Source organism: Anolis sagrei, chromosome 2 (genome assembly GCF_037176765.1).
Source record: "Anolis sagrei isolate rAnoSag1 chromosome 2, rAnoSag1.mat, whole genome shotgun sequence".
Classification (NCBI taxonomy): domain Eukaryota; kingdom Metazoa; phylum Chordata; class Lepidosauria; order Squamata; family Dactyloidae; genus Anolis; species Anolis sagrei.
In genome coordinates, this window is record NC_090022.1 from 179137067 (window position 1) to 179153922 (window position 16856).

The 16856-nt window shown below is 40.1% G+C and overlaps 1 protein-coding gene across 1 annotated transcript; it reads left to right on the forward strand.

Moving 5' to 3' along the window:
• The first annotated feature begins 84 nt into the window (after positions 1 to 84).
• Positions 85 to 13664, forward strand: FTSJ1 (FtsJ RNA 2'-O-methyltransferase 1). Its single transcript, XM_060763126.2, has 11 exons — positions 85 to 188; positions 2156 to 2296; positions 3008 to 3077; positions 3180 to 3282; positions 3403 to 3481; positions 4317 to 4369; positions 6831 to 6884; positions 7169 to 7271; positions 8095 to 8178; positions 11857 to 11960; positions 13151 to 13664. Exons 2-11 carry the CDS (start codon positions 2176 to 2178, stop codon positions 13373 to 13375), a joined length of 996 nt encoding a protein of 331 aa, XP_060619109.2. The 5' UTR covers positions 85 to 188; positions 2156 to 2175; the 3' UTR covers positions 13376 to 13664.
• Positions 13665 to 16856: the final 3192 nt, after the last annotated feature.

Below are 16856 nucleotides of genomic sequence, written 5' to 3' on the forward strand. Positions count from 1 at the left end.
TCCCGCTTCTTTATCGAAGTTCTGAAACAGAGGCGCCTGAGGACGACAACTCCCAGGATGCAATGCGGCAACAGCACTTCCTTCCGGAGCCGGCCGCACATAAGTCATGTTGCGCATGCGCTTCTTCTCTTCCACGCTTTTCTCTGCTCTCTGAAGATAACAATCGAGCACTGTCTGAATTTACACTGGTAATTATAGAGACCTTTGCTTTTTCTTATTCGGTTTGCAGATTTATAAAGAGATCATCGTTTATGGATGTCTCCACTGGATACCCGATGTCCTTCCGTTGTCTCGGTTTGTCAGGAAAACTCCTCCCATTTTTTCAGATGCTTTTAAGGCCCCCTGTCATATAATCCAGATTACCAAAGAAGATCAGCCACATTAGCTGCTTTGAACTGGATTATATGAGTCTATACAGTCTGGAAGGGGGGGGGCAGAAGACAGTTCCATCTTGTCTCCTGTGGTTTACTTATATAATATATTGTATATACATATATTTATAATATTGTAATGTAAAACAATATAATACTAATAATAATACAATATAATAATTATATATTTTATATTACATGTCATATTACTAATAAAATTACAATATAATGGTAATTATAGTATATATATTAAAATGCTCTGTGCATAATGAGTACCTTAAAAACAAAAGAACCAATTACACCAAATTTGGCAACAAAACATTTCACAACACAAAGAGTGACCATCACTCAAAAATTATGATTTTTTCATTTGGGAGTTGTAGTTGCTGGGATTTATAGTTCACCTACAATCAAAGCGCATTCTGAACTCCATCAATGATGGAATTGAACCAAACCTGGCACACAGAACTCACTTGACCAACAGAAAATATTGGAAGGGTTTAGAGGGCATTGATCTTGAGTTTGGGAGTTGCAGTTCACCTACATCCAGGGAGCACTGTGGACTCAAACGATGAAAGATCTATGCCAAATTTGGCATGAATACTCAATATGCCCAAATACGAACACAGGTGGAGTTTGGGGGAAATAGACCTTGACATTTTGGAGTTGTAGTTACTGGGATTTATAGTTCACCTACACAGAGCATTCTGAATCCCACCAACGATAGAATTGGCCAAACTTCCCACACAGAAGCCCCAGGACCAACAGAAAATACTGTGTTTTTCTTTGGTGACCCTTTTGACACCTCCTCACACACACACACACCTGGGGTCCCGACCCCCAGGTTGAGAAATGCTGCCTTAAGGCCATCCAGTCCAACTCCTTTCACCAGGGCAAGAAAATATAATCAAAGCCCTTCTGACAAAGAGCCATCCAGCCATAGATATAAATAGATAGATATGATCCACACACAGATATAGTATCATAGATTTGAAAAGGACCCCTAAAGAAGAAAAATTATATGTTGCATGTTCTACAGTAGGCAAACCAGACCATCTCCACATCAACACTGGCAAAGAAACAGCAAGAAATATTGTTTACCCACAAGCATAAAGAAATTACATATATTAGAAACCAACACTTTCCCGTTACTTTATTTTCCAGATCAGCAGACTGGGCCACAGCAACCCGTGGCAGGTGAAAGTTAGTAATATATAATACTGACATTATACTATGCTAATAATATATATTGAATGTATATATATCTTGTAAGCCGCTCTGGGTCCTCTTCAGGGTGAGGAGGGTGGCATATAAATGTCATAAATAATAAATAAATTTTCTATAGCAGTGTAGAAGGGGTAATTCCACACGGCTGTATAACCCAGAATATCAAGGCAGATAATTCACATCTGCTTTGAAATGGGTTATCAGAGTCCACACTGCCATATAATCCAGTTCAAAGCAGGTAATGTGGGATTTTATACAGCTGTGTGGAAGGGGCTTTAGCCAGTGGTCAGAGAGGTTAGGAACTTTTGTCTAGAAACACATGTTTTCCATTCCTATAGTGTGGGGGTTTGATAGGCTGTCTGCTCTGATTGTGCATGGCAAGGGGTGGACTGGATGACCCACGTGGGCTCTTCAGCTTTATTATTCCTTGAACCATCTTCACTTTTAACCAATATGGATGCCTTGATTTCATTGATTATAATAAGCCAATGCTGCTGCTCAATTCATAATTCTTGCTGACATAGTAGTCAATTGTTTTTCTTCTCTCTCACATCCAGGACATTTCATGTAAGGGAAGATGGGACGTTCCTCTAAGGACAAACGGGACATTTACTACCGCTTGGCGAAGGAGGAAGGCTGGCGAGCTCGCAGCGCCTTCAAACTTCTCCAACTGGATGAAGAATATCATTTGTTTCAAGGTGAGCCCCATCATACAATTGGAATTCATCTATCCAGAATGTGTGGGGTGAAACATTTCAGTTGTGCATGGGAGTGGTACAATCTTGCAGATGTTCTTGTACTGCAACTCTGATCAATCCTAGCCATCTTAGCCAAGGAGGACTTTTATCTGGTAGGATAAAAGTGATGGGAAGTTAAGCTGCAAGAAATAATCAAATTTACTCTGCCGAATAGCTGTCAGTTTTGGCCCTCCATATGTTTGGGACCTCAACTTCTAGATTTCCTGAAGGTCCAAAATATCTGGAGGATCAGAGTTTGAGAATCACTGGTCTAGACCACTATTCTTAAACTGTGAGTCCCAACCTCAAATGGGGTCCCCTTTAGCTCAATATTGGGATCACAAAAAAATTGGAAAAAGGTTTCTGAATGCCACCCATTTTCACAAATTTGCAGTGTTTACAGTGGACTGTGCAGAAATCACTTCAAGCTTGGCAATAGAACACTTCCTTTGAGCATATACAGAATACTGTTTGTTTGCCATGGAGATAATATTTTGGGGCTCAGAAGCAAGGCTATCATTTCGAAATTTGAGCAAACTTGGAAACCTTCCTTTTTCCCCTACTATCTTTTTTCAGGAAAGAAACCCATGAGTTGTACTTCCTAGTCTCATATTGCAGTCTTCTTGCCATGGCATCCCCTTACCTTTCTTATTCCCTCTTTTCTCTCTCTAGGTGTCTCAAGGGCTGTGGATCTCTGTGCTGCTCCTGGGAGCTGGAGCCAAGTTTTGAGCCGAAAACTGAAGTAAGCAAGTCACTTTGTTGTAGTGTTTATGGGGGACTACCACCTTATAGGAGATAACCAGAAATTCATCCTCAACACACACACACCCTTTTTTTTCTACAGAGGAGAAGGTGCTAAAAATGAAGATGTCAAAATAGTGGCTGTAGATTTGCAAGCCATGGCTCCCTTGTCTGGAGTTATTCAAATTCAGGGGGACATTACCAAGGTATTGTGTTTCCAACCCAATTCAAAATCCACCCTACCTCTCCTTGAATTTAAGGCCTACTTAATAGCAACCCTTTGGCCATTATAACCCACCCCATCACTTCTCTCCCTCTGCTTCCAGGTCTCTACAGCAGAAGAGATAATCCATCATTTTGAAGGGCAACCTGCTGACTTGGTGGTGTGTGATGGAGCTCCTGATGGTAGGTAGAAATCACAGCCATAATCTTACTGTTTCTACTTTTCCCAGGATTGTGCACCATTGGCCAGGGAGAATCTGCCATCTCTAAACAGGGTGCAGTCAGCCTCCCACATTCTCTGGGCTTAAAGGCACAGTGCCTCCCTAAATGTAAAATATCATACATGAAAAATTGTTGCTTTTATTAGCTGAGAAAACATGTCTCTAGGAATTTCTAGATCTTTCTGCTTGGTTCTTGGCTCAGCATCTGCTAGAAACTGACCATAGGATTGCACTGGAAAGCCAAGAGACCTTAGAGAAGTGTTCTTTTAAGTATTCTTCAGCGTGACTTCATGGCCTGGAGGAAGTTGACCATAGAATCACACTGGAGGACCTGGAGATTCCTAGAGAGATTTTAATGAAGTCTATAAATCAAATCCACAAAAGTCGAACCCACAAATGTGTAGCACTGACTATATTTCTCCAGTACCTTACTTCTTTCATGGCTTCTGTGCTCCTGTCATAATTGCTTATGTCTGTGTACTGCAGCCACATTCTCAGTCCACCTGGGACTTATTATTTATTTATTTATTTACTATATTTCTATACCACCCTTCTCAGCCCGAGGGCAACTCAGGGCGGTTTACAAAACTGGCACAATTCGATGCCACAATAATATAAACAGTTAAAAACATATAAACATCCATAAAATTCCATAAACAATAAAATCAATAAAACATAAATCCTCTGTATCTAATTTCCAAAATCTTTAGCCAATTGCAATTCTCCAGTTAGCTTTACAAAAAGTGAGGAATAGCTTCCTGTATTTATTTTGATGTATGTATCCTTTGCTGTTCCAGTGACAGGGCTCCATGACATTGATGAATACATTCAGGCCCAGCTGCTGCTTGCTGTGAGTATTTCCATTGTTCCTCCCTCTCTCCCAAACTCAGCCCCGTTGGATGTAGGGATTGATTTACATTATGGAATACATTTCCTTTCAAAGGGAAGCTGCCTAGATGGCAGGGAGTCTATCAGATCCACACGAGCTTAGGAAACTTACCTTTTGGAGACTAACTCCTAGACTCCCTCAGGAATCATGGCTAGTGGTCTGGTAGATGGGAAGTTCTGGGCATTGAAGTTCCCCAAAACACATTTTTCTGAATTTTAAATCTGGGAACTCTACACTGGAAAAATCCAGCTCTAGACTTTGGAGGGACCTTATCAAGGTGCATGTGCTCAGTGCTACGTGTCCTTCCTAGCATATGCATGCCAGTTTCCTGTCTGTCTGTCTGTCTGTCTATCTATCTTATCTATCTATCTATCTATCTATCTATCTATCTATCTATCTATCTATGTTTCCATGTTTCCTTCCTGTCTGTCTATCCATCCATCCATCCATCCATCCCATTTTTCTCCTGGGTGGGACCTAAGGCAGTTCACAACATGAATCAAAAGAAGACACGTGGATTAAAACCTAATAATCAGCAAAGATCACATTAGAGGCTGAGAGTATAAAGTTGTAACATCAGCTTTTGTAGACAGAGTCTCCTTCCTTAATAGCACTCAGGGAAACAGACTGTGTCTGTGAAAGCATATGCTACCAATTCCATTTTCTTATCTCAAGGTACTACAAGATCCTTTTGTATACTAATACCCCATAGTAACATTAAATTAATAAAGTCATATACAAATAATGACGAGAACAATGAAAATTCAGCATGCATTTCACATTCTGCAGAGCTGCCAAAGGTTTGTTCATATAACTGATAACAGAAATAATAAAGATGGGGCCAGCTTGGCTTCCCACAGCAGAATGTTATGTTAGCTCAGGGACTGCCAACAAGAAGATTCTCACCAATGTAGTAGTAGTAACAACAACAATATTAACAATAATAATAATAATGAATTTCATTTGTTGTCCACTTCTCAAGGTGGGGACTGGGGAACGTAAAGAAAGCTTTTCACAGGGGAAACGAGAGAAAACTTTGCCCTGAGAATCTTAAAAATTGAGCAGGTCACTTGCTGTCACATTGCCTTATCACATGGTATCAGCGTGAAATGGCAAATACAAGGATGGGAAGACACAGCCTCCTCCGTGGCTCTTGCAAATGTGTTTATTTTGTGGTGCAGGCAGTGCTGATAATGTTATGAGCCAGAAAGCAAGCAGCTGGCCAACTCTTGGCCCATAGCAATGCTGCCACTGCTGCCAGATATGCCCACTTAATAAGTTAGTGGGCCTTCTTAGTCTGCATGGGTCATACAAACACTTCATTGTGCCAGGTATCTAAATTGGGCTTGGGCTTAGCCATGACTACAAGATGTGTGTGTTTTTGTTTTTTTGTTTTTTGCATCCTCTGATTCCCCAGACCAGGGAGAGTGGCTTTGAATTGCCTCCAGGGACATTAGGTGTAGGATAAATGCGAGTTCAGTGACTGATCGATAAAAATTCCTAGCCTCAAGGTGCCTGCTGGCATGTGACAAGAGCTATTGTGAGGCTTCAAGAGGTTGATATTCTACAAAATACTCAGCAAAAATATTCCACATCAGTATCAGAATCTCACTTTTCTGTTTCAAGAATGTTTCAACACTGATAGGAATGGACACAGATTTTAACGGATGAAGGCAATATCTTGTGAAGTCTCACAATATTTGCTTAACAGATAAACAAATGGCTGGTTTTGTCGACATGTAGCTAAATATGAGAGATTAGTGTAGTAGTTTGGGATTTGGGTCTCCGGTGGCACAGTGCGTTAAAGCACTGAGCTGCTGAGCTTGTTGACCAAAGGTTGCAGGTTCGATTTCGGGGAGCGGCGTGAGCTTCCGCTGTCAGCCCTAGCTTCTGCCAACCTAGCAGTTTGAAAACATGCAAATGTGAGTAGATCTATAGGTACCGCTCTGGCAGGAAGGTAACGGCGCTCCATACAGTCATGCCGGCCACATGACCTTGGAGGTGTCTATGGACAACACAGGCTCTTTGGCTTAGAAATGGCGATGAGCACCACACCCGAGTCAGACATGACTGGACTTAATGTCAGGGGACAACCTTTACCTTAGTGAAGAATAGTATGAAGGCACACAAGAACAGCACACAAACAATGTTATTTATGGATTGTAGAACTTCCTAGGTGCATGATATAGATTTTCCTGCTTTTCTCACTTACTGTATGTATCAGATTCATTGCATCCCAAAAGACAGAAAATTTAGAAGCTGATAAGACCATACTGCTAAATGTTTAGTGTCTGATTCCACCAAGCTATCTTACATTTCTTTTAAGGGGGTAAGGTACTTGTGGCTATGTCCTCTATGTAGCTAACTGTAGAGTCTTCATATCAAATAAGCTTTATCCATGCATTTAAAATTTTCTTTTTAGGCCCTGAACATCACTACACATGTACTAAAAAAGGGAGGAGCTTTTGTGGCAAAGGTGAGTACTTCAGGGACCTAGAAAAGTATGTTACTGTAAGCTCCGCTAGCATTTGCATGGCTCTCTCTGGTGTCATACAGAAGAGAGCCGCTGAGATGGGGATGCTAGATTGAGTAGCCTGTGTGCCAGGGAAGGGGAACTGCCTGGGCCCAGTGAGACAGAGTTGGCCTCATACATACCACTGTGATTGCTTTTGTATTCCCCACTCTATGTTTCTTTACCTGTTGCCTGGATGGTGATATTTTAATATAGGCATTCAGTGGTATTTTGATTTCCTGTCTCAGATTTTCCGAGGGAAGGATGTCACACTACTCTATTCCCAGCTGCGGATTTTCTTTCCTGATGTTACATGTGCCAAACCCCGAAGCAGCCGTAACTCCAGCATTGGTGAGTATGTTATCCCCTCTTGGTCTTTTGTGATTTTGTTTTGTGTGGCTCTGATTTGCAACTTGATGTTTCTTAATAATTTGGCCTAATGTGCACACACAGCTTATCCAGCAGAATCTCAGTTTTCATCTCAAAAAAAAAAAAACACAACAAAAATATCCATGTATTATCTGTTTTTTTAAGCTAGGGTAGGGACAATCTTTAATTATTATTTGTTTTTAATTTAGATATTAAAAGTTAAAGGACATAAATGAGCTAATACTTAAAGTGAATAACGAATAGATAGACAAAACAGGCTGCCAGTTGGAGGCTTGTAGAGTAGTTTTAGTAGTAACTAGTTGATATTTGTTTATAACGTGTATAGGTTATATGTTGTAGATAGAGATGTGTTAGCTATTGTAGTTTAGGTTTAGTTTCTAGTTTTTATGATTGTAGTTTTTTACTTTGCTCTTTTTGGTACTCATTAATTTCTTCTTTTTGACTTTTTTTGAAGCCTGCCCTCTTTTCTCTTTTTCTATATGTTTGAATAAAAATTATTTTCAAAAAGACACAACACAAATATCCAAGCTTCTCTTTCTCATGATGGTAGGGGGATGCTTGAAAGCTTGTATGTGGTCTTTAAAGACTCAGATGTAGAGAGGATGGGATTTGACTTAATCTCAGTTTTATCCCATTGGTCTATTAAAAGAAGCTTAGCATTGGTGCATAGAGAGATGTAGATGCTGATAACGACATAGACTGCACCAAATTGAGGGTGTATATTATAGTGCAGGATGCCAGAACATTGGCCTCTAATACTTGAACTTCTTTTCTGTCCTCCCAGAAGCGTTTGTCGTTTGCCGAAACTATAACCCACCGGAAGACTATGTGCCAAACATGTCCAACCCACTGTTGGATCACTGTTATGGTAAGGAAACTTGAAGATGGAGAGGTGTTCCTCAGGATGATGCTGTGCTGTTGGATAATGAGCAAGGATGCTCAGTACTATTGATCAGTATTTAGCAAACCTGGACTTCAAGATGTTTTGCACTTTACCTCCCAGAATCCCTGATCATTGGCCAAGCCAACTGAGGTTTCTGGACGTTGAAGTGCAAAACACATTGAAGATTAGAGTTTGGGAATCACTGATAATTTGCCTGCAGGGTAAAGAGGACAGAAGGAAATCAAGGAGGGGAAGACAAGTGTTGGGGGATTCAGAGCAGTGGAGGCTGTGAATGACAGGAATCAGAACAAACTGTCATGTAAGCCAGTGGACTCCTTTTTAAGATTCTGATTTTCAGTAAAGATACATGAACACCCATTAGGGTGCAAAAGCAATGAATTATGCACACCTTGCAATGGGTGGGTTGGGTGAGGAAATGTTTTGAGATGTCTTCCAGTTCAAGACATTATGTTGTCCATTGTTGTTGGATGAAGTAGCAGTGTCTTGAGTTTCTCTTCTTGATCTATTTCTCTTGCTCTTAGGCTTCTAGTCGGTGGGATTGTTAGCGCCTCCAGCATTAACTAACCTATCTATCTGAAATGCAAGTTTGCAACTGATTCTCTAAATCAGGGGTCCTCAAACTATGGCCTGAGGGCTGGATACGGCCCTTCAAGGTCATTTACCTGGCCCTCGCTCAGGGTCAACCTAAGTCTGAAATGACTTGAAAGCATACAACAACAACAACCCTATCTCATCAGCCAAAAACAGGCCCACACTTCCTATTGAAATACTAATAAGTTTATATTTGTTAAATTTGATATTCATCTTAATTATTGTTTTTAAGTGTTTTTGCACTACAAATAAGATATGTGCAGTGTGCATAGGAATTCATTCATTTTTTTTTCAAATTATAATCCGGCCCTCCAACAGTTTGAGAGGCTATGACCTCGCCCTCTGTTTAAAAAGTTTGTGGACCCCTGCTCTAAATATTTAGAAGACTATCAAGGAGAGAACAAACAGCCCCTGAAACCCTGAGGGCACCTCCTAGACTACACAGTATATGATGGACTATAACAATGTCTTGGGTATCACATGTGATCTGGAGGAAGCATGGTTAATATCAAAGCAGCCACATGCTTTGTTTGAATGGAAAGGAGGAATAATTGATTCAAAAATCCAAATTAATTTTGTTGCAGTTGTTGATCTTGAGAATATGTTTCTTTATTTAAAAATTAATTCTATAATCTCGAGTTATTTCAGGTTACACAAAGAAAGGAACAAAGAATCTTGTGGTGCTTCATAGATGAAGAAATTTATCACAGATCTCAGCCTTTTCTAAATGATGCAAACATTAGTGACAAAACCTAAGACAGAAGAGTTTTATCTTGATCGCTGGGTAAACAAGTACACCTGATACTGCTTTGTATACTCTACCAAAGCTAAGTAGTAGTAATGTTATTGATTAGCCCTTAGGCCATATCACAATAAGAAACAGAACAACAAGGCCTGACAAGACCTGATCACATTCCACGTAGAAAGTTAAAATAAGACACTTATAATAATACAATAAATACATATGATAAGACATGAAAAAAAAAAAGAAATTGTATTTTTTTTAAAAAGTTTGTTGAAAACAATACTGTCTTATTCTTTAAAAAATTGAACTTAACTTTAGACCAAAGCTAAGTAGGAGGTTTGAAAAATCCCTAGCTAGCTGGGTCACAGCAAGAGCGGTTTCTTTGATATTCAGGCATACAGTGGGTGTGTTCTCCTTGAAATGCAGCACACTTGATGTGTTTAAGCAGCCACATCCTCAGGGAACAATGAGCTAATTGTTCGGTTGCAAGATACCCTTGTTTCCCAGGAGTAGGCGGACAGTGATGGATCTGTCTACCACTTTTCAGAGGCAGATTAGGAGGAAGTGGCAAGGGAATAGACAACTATGTCATTAATGTGTCACTTAAGAATTATTACTGCTCACAGAATGACTGGAGAGTGTGTGATGTTAATAGTAAATGTAAAATTCAGGAAAAGAATGTTTAGAATATGATTAGACAATCATATCTTCTCTCCACAGCATGGAAGACTGGGGGGGGGGGGGGGGGTGTATTTTTTTGAAGGTGTTAAGTATTCTTGATTAAAGCCTTTTGACCTGTGGTGGCCTGCCTTTTCAGCACACATGTTCAGTGAAATCTAATGTATGGTAGTGTTACTGCGGTACTTTTCCAAGTATAATGAAGGATAATGTCTAAGAATGTGAGCAGGAAACCCCTGGTATAGATCCACAGGCACCTATCCATGTCTCCTTAGAAATAAGTCCCATTGATTTTAGGGCAGGTAATAGAGTATTTACCTTGTCAAATACAGGTTTCTCTTTGTCAGCTTTGGACCCCACCTCTCAATTTGCTAATATTGGAAATAATACCCTACAAAGTCTACCCTAAAAAGTTATTGTAAGGTTGAACCTCTTATATGCCTACGGGGCTGTAAAATCATGTGTTTTCAGATACCTACATATATTCTGCACATACTTTTATGAGTTGTAGCTCACTTCTTCAGATAGATGCAATGCTGCTGAACAGACAGTCATTTACTCTCTGTTATTGTTCTTCTTTATATATAAAGACAGCAATGCTATTAATATTGGCTATTAATATTAGTTACAGTGTTGGAATTTGCTTGAGCATCATTCAAACAGCACCAAACACTCGATATCCTTTCCCTGGAATATCATTACAGTAAAGGTTAATAACACTCCTTAAGTGTGATTCCCCAAAGGTTAGCTCTCTGGGAAGGAATGGTGGTGACTTGAATTTTCGGAGCCACGGAGAATAAAATACATTTAATATATATACTCAAGTGTAGGTCTATATACTCAAGTATAGGTATAGGAGCCCCCAGTATCACAGTGAGTTAAAGCACTGAGCTACTGAGCTTGTTGACCGAAAGATCACAGGTTTGATTCCGGGGAGCGTTGTGAGCCCTAGCTTCTGCCAACCTAGCAGTTTGAAAACTTGCAAATGTGAGTAGATCAATAGGTACCGCTCCGGCGGGAAGATAACTGCGCTCCATGCAGTCATGCTGGCCACATGACCTTGGAGGTGTCTATGGACAACGCCGGCTCTTCAGCTTAGAAATGGAGATTAGCACCACACCCCAGAGTCAGACATGACGACTTAATGTCAGGGGACAACCTTTACCTATAGGACTAGAAATTTCAGTCAAAAAATAGACTCAAAACCCCTTGATCAACTTATCCGCAGGTCAATGCAGATACTGTACCATAATTCTTATCGGGAAAATAAGTCATCCCCTTTTTTGGATATTTATCCTTTGCTTGACATAATGTGGCAAAAGGCCTTTTTGAATGCCTGGATGGGAAGATGGCAAAGGCTGGCATTTCCTTTCTCTGCAGAATGATCTTCAACTTATTCATGGGTCATGTCAAAATCCATAATTTTGACTGCAAAAACTGCCCTCAGCTTATACATTGGGTCAGCTTATACAGGAGTATATGTGGTTGGTATAAGGATCTTCTTGAACCAAAGGGCAAACCTGGGGATTATCCAAAAGGAGTCCAGATTAGTAGGAGTCTGGTGTTTGCTGTGCTAGAGAGAAGCGGGCAGTGTGCAGCTGGCACTTACCACATCTTCTTTGATTTAGATGTGGATTTTAATCAGTTGGAGGGTCCTAATCGGGTCATTGTCCCCTTCCTGGCTTGCGGAGACCTGAGTGCTTACGACTCCGACCGGACGTACCCCCTACAGGTAATACTCAATGATCTTCTGACATGATCAGTCTTCCGGAGATAAGCGGGGATGGGTGGCTACATCTATAACAGACTGTCTTTGCATTAACAGATGAATCGGGCTAACGGAACATTTCTATAGAATTAGGTCAGTGGTTCTCAACCTTCCTAATGCTGTGACCCCTTAATACAATTCCTCATGTTATGCTGACCCCCCACCACAACTTTGTGTTGCTACTTCATAATTATAATTTTGCTACTATTGTGAATCATAATGTAAATATCCGATATGCAGGTATTTTCCTTCACTGGACCAAATTTGGCACAAATACCCAATACGCCCAAATTTGAATACCGGTGGGGTTGGGGGGGATTGATTTTGTAATTTGGGAGTTGTAATTGCTGGGATTGATAGTTCACCTACACTCAAAGAGCATTCTGAACTCCACCAGCAATGGAATTGAACCAAACTTGGAACATAGAACTGCCATGACCCACTGAAAATACTGGAAGGGTTTGGTGGACATTGACCTTGAGTTTAGGAGTTGTAGTTCACTTACATCCAGAGAACACTGTGGACTCAGACAAAGATAGATCTGGCCCAAACTTGGCACAAATACTCAATATTCCCAAATGTGAACACTGGTGGAATTTGGAGAAAAATAAACCTTGACATTTGGAGTTGTTGTTGCTGGAATTTATAGTTCACCTATAATCAAAGAGCATTCAGAACCCCACCAACAGTAGAATTTGACCAAACTTCCCACACAGAACCCGCATAACCAGCAGAAAACACTGTTTTCTGATGGTCTTTGGAGACTCCTATGACACTCCCTCACGAACCACCCAGGGGTCCTGACCTCCAGGTTGAGAAGCACTGAATTAGGTGGAATCTTGTATTGATAGTGGTGGTATCAGCTTCTGTCCAGCTGCAGAAGCATCCAACAAGCTGCTATAGTTTTGGTTCAAGATAGCAAGATATCAAAGTCTCATTGTCAAAGAGTTTCCAGCATGAACTTTTGTCTCCCTGAAGCTGTGTAGTAAATTTGACTAAAATGGGCAGCTTGAAGAGGGCAGTTGAGGGTTAAGTGAAGGGAATCTTCTTGTCGCTGTGGTGATTACTATTCTGTGCCTTTTGGAGACAGTTTAGACCTGCTGGCAATGTAGATAGTGGTATAACCTGTCTCTCCTTTTCTCCTATTTGGACAGCTGGATCCTGAGAAAGAATATACCTACACACCTCCCACTCAGCCCCCCATCCGGCCTCCCTATGAAGAAGCCTGCTTTTTAAAGAAGCACAATCTTCTCACTAAGGAGTCAATGCCCCAGCCTCAGCAGCAGGTTGCCTCCCGTGAGCCTCCACAGCAGGAAGAACAGGAGCCAGGAGGCTTAGAGGCTGAAGTCATAGATGCCCTGGAAGAGTTGTCCACGTGACACACGTATGCCTGCATCCCGCCATCTACCATTTTGAAAAACTTTTCATTTAACCCTTCTTGATTATTTGAATCTAGAACTTGTTGAATCATTCCTCAAAAGACTTCAGAATATCCCTAACAAGACAGGAAGCACTGGTTTTAATAAAAAAAACACTCATTGCTTGCTCAAAGCTTTCTATTTAGTGTTTTAGTTGCCTGAACTATCTGTTAGATACAAATCCTTATTTATCTGTCAAAGGGAAGTAATACCGTATATTCTGGTGTATAAGACTACTTTTAAACCCAATAAAATCTTCTCAAAAGTCAGGGGTTGTCTTATATTCGGGGTCGTCTTATACGCGGGAATAGTCTTATACACTGGGAGTCGTCTTATAGAGTGGGTGCTGAAACTTCCAATCGGATTGGAGAATCTGTGGTTGCCACATATGGTAGGGGAAGCTAAAAAATTGCAGTGGCCTGTCGTATGCAGCGACTGTATGAAAGCATTAAGGACGACACTGTACAAGTACGGTAGAAGAAAATCCATTCATCAGGATTCGTGGACTTAATGCGGTACCAATGGTGAGGTGAAGGGGCACCGCATCGGGAAGGTGTAAGTGAAGGGCGGAGAAAGCTGCAGGCTTCCGGGGCGCCCAGGGTATGGAAAAAAGAGAGAGAGTGGCTTTGGCTCCAGAAAAACACACCTCTTTTACCTGTCTGGCCCGCCCTTGTGTCCTATTACTGTATCTCCTCCTCTGCCTCTCAGATTTCGCTCCTGAAGACTGCAGTGAAGTGGTGCAGTTGCACATGTGCAAGATCTGAGAGGCAGAGAAGGAGGTACAGTAATAGGAAAATTACCATACTGAAATGAAATCTGATGCTTTTAAAAATTTTATTTGGTGTGCGTTGGAAGAGGGGTAGTCTTATACGGTGAATATATCCCAAACTCTATATTTTAACTGGAAAAGTTGGGAGGCGTCTTATACACCCAGTCGTCTTATATGCCGGAATATACGGGTACATTTATTCGTATTTGATATTTATTTATAGCCTATCTTTTTCCATTTGGGACTCAAGGCAGCTTACAAAGGTGAAATCAGACCCAGTTTTAAAAGTGTACCATATAGTGAATATCCTTTATAAGCTATGTATGAGAGCATACAAGGGAAATTTATAGTGTTTTGTATACTGCAGGATGCATTACAAATTGTTCATTTACCATAATTTATAAATACATATTCTTTCCTAACCACTTCTCCTCTCCTCACTGTGTGACTTTCTTGCTTTCTTTTTATTTTACTGTTTTTTTAAAGTTTATTTTATTATGCTATAAACACAAATCAACAAGCCAAATTCCAAGTTTTACACATATAAATCCTGAGTAATTCAACAAATATTAAAGACATTATAGTAATTTACACTGGTGTAGATGACATTTTTTCCCACTCTCCCTCCCTCCTCGACCACAGTATATTTTTACTAATCTTGCAGATCCAGCCACTGGTAGAGTCTTGGTATTTTTTCTTTGATGTGATCGTTGGCTCCTCCATTTTTCACTCAGTTGAAGTACACCTTCCATCTATTTGTAATGTCCTTTTCTTTGTCCATTCTTGGTGTTTGCTTGGTCATAATTCCCGTAATGTCTAACAGCACTTGATCATACATATAATCATTCCAATTACTTAATATCCATTTCGATTTGTCTTTCCATCCTCTAGCAATCATGCGCTGCTCTTATTTTTACCTTAAATATCTCCTGGCAATTAGTTTTTATACTCTGATGATCCAACACTACCCATAGTTGCAAAATTATTAATTTTAATTTTTATCTGGAATATCTCCTGAATTTTTCCTTGTATCATTTGCCAGAATTTATACATTTCAGAACACTCCCACCACATATGTGAATAAGTACCTTTTTCTTTATTACAATGCCAACACTTTGAATTCTTTCCTTTTACCATATAAGCCAGTTGTTCAGGAGTTCTATACCATCTTAATATCATCTTTTTTTCTAATTTATTATATTTTTCTGTTTTTATTTTATTCATGTTCCTAATTATTTCCTCTTTGTCTTGTGTCCGTAATGATTTAACCCCATTCCATTTGTTACATATTGCTCTAATCATAAACTCTTTATCTTCAACCATTAAATTATATATTTTTGCCACTGTTCCTTTACTTGTTTTTTCTCTTGCATTTAGCAATTTATCTACCTTTAGTTCTTCAGTGGGCTGTGCACCCTCTTTTTTAACTTTTTCCCAAATCCCTCTTAATTTTAACCAATTTTCTCTCCCCCCCCCCCCGCCTTTTTCCAAAAGCCGTGGCCAATTAATTATCTCTCCATCTTGTTTCCACATATCTTTTACCCTCCTTAATCCCTTTTCTTCTAAGTTTTTTGCTAACCTTTCGGGGAGTCCCATGCTCTTAATTGGAGTCTTCCCTGATCTATATATATATAAATGCTCTGTGCATAATGAGTGCCTTAAAAACAAAAGAACTAATGAACGAAATCACACCAAATTTGGCAACAAAACGTCTCACAACACAAGGAGTGACCATCACTCAAAAAATATGATTTTGTCATTTGGGAGTTTTAGTTGCTGGGATTTATAGTTCACTTATAATCAAAGAGCATTCTGGACTCCACCAATGATGGAATTGAACCAAACTTGGCACACAGGACTTCCAAAAGCAACAGAAAACACTAGAAGGTTTTGGTGGGCATTGACCTTGAGTTTGAGAGTTCACCTACATCCAGAGAACACTTTGGACTCAAACAATGATGGATCTGGACCCAACTTGGCATGAATATTCCATTTGCTCAAATATGAACACAGATGGAGTTTGGGGGAAATAGACCCTGACATTTGGAAGTTCCTGGGATTTACAGTTCACCTACAACCAAAGAGCATTCTGAACCCCACCAACGACAGAATTGGGCAAACTTCCCACAGAGAACCCCCATGACCAACAGAAAGTATTTAAGGCCATCCAGTCCAAGTCCCTTCACCAAGACAAGAAAACATAATCAACAGAACAAACCAGTCATACATAGATATATATTATTCATACACACTTAGATATAGATTTGAAAAGGACCACTAAAGAAGAACAATTGTATGTTGCATGTTCCAGAGTAGGCAAACCAATCTCCATATCAAAACTGACAAAAAAACAACAAGGAATCCTATTACCCATAAGCAGAAAGACATTACATAGATTAGAAACCAACACTTTCTCATTACTTTAATTTCCAGATCACCAGACTGGGCCACAGCAACGCGGGGCGGGGGACAGCTAGTATTTTATATTTTTACTGTTACAGTCGTTACTAATTGCCCTATGGCCTCTTCCCTCTCTCTCTGCTTCCTACCCCAAGCATGGAGTACAGCATTACCATCTTTTTCACCTTCGGTCCCTCAGGTTGGCCTGTGTTGTTTTTCTGTTCTCAGAATTTAGCATGTCTGTCTTTGCCTTGAGGGGAAAACCATTTTCTG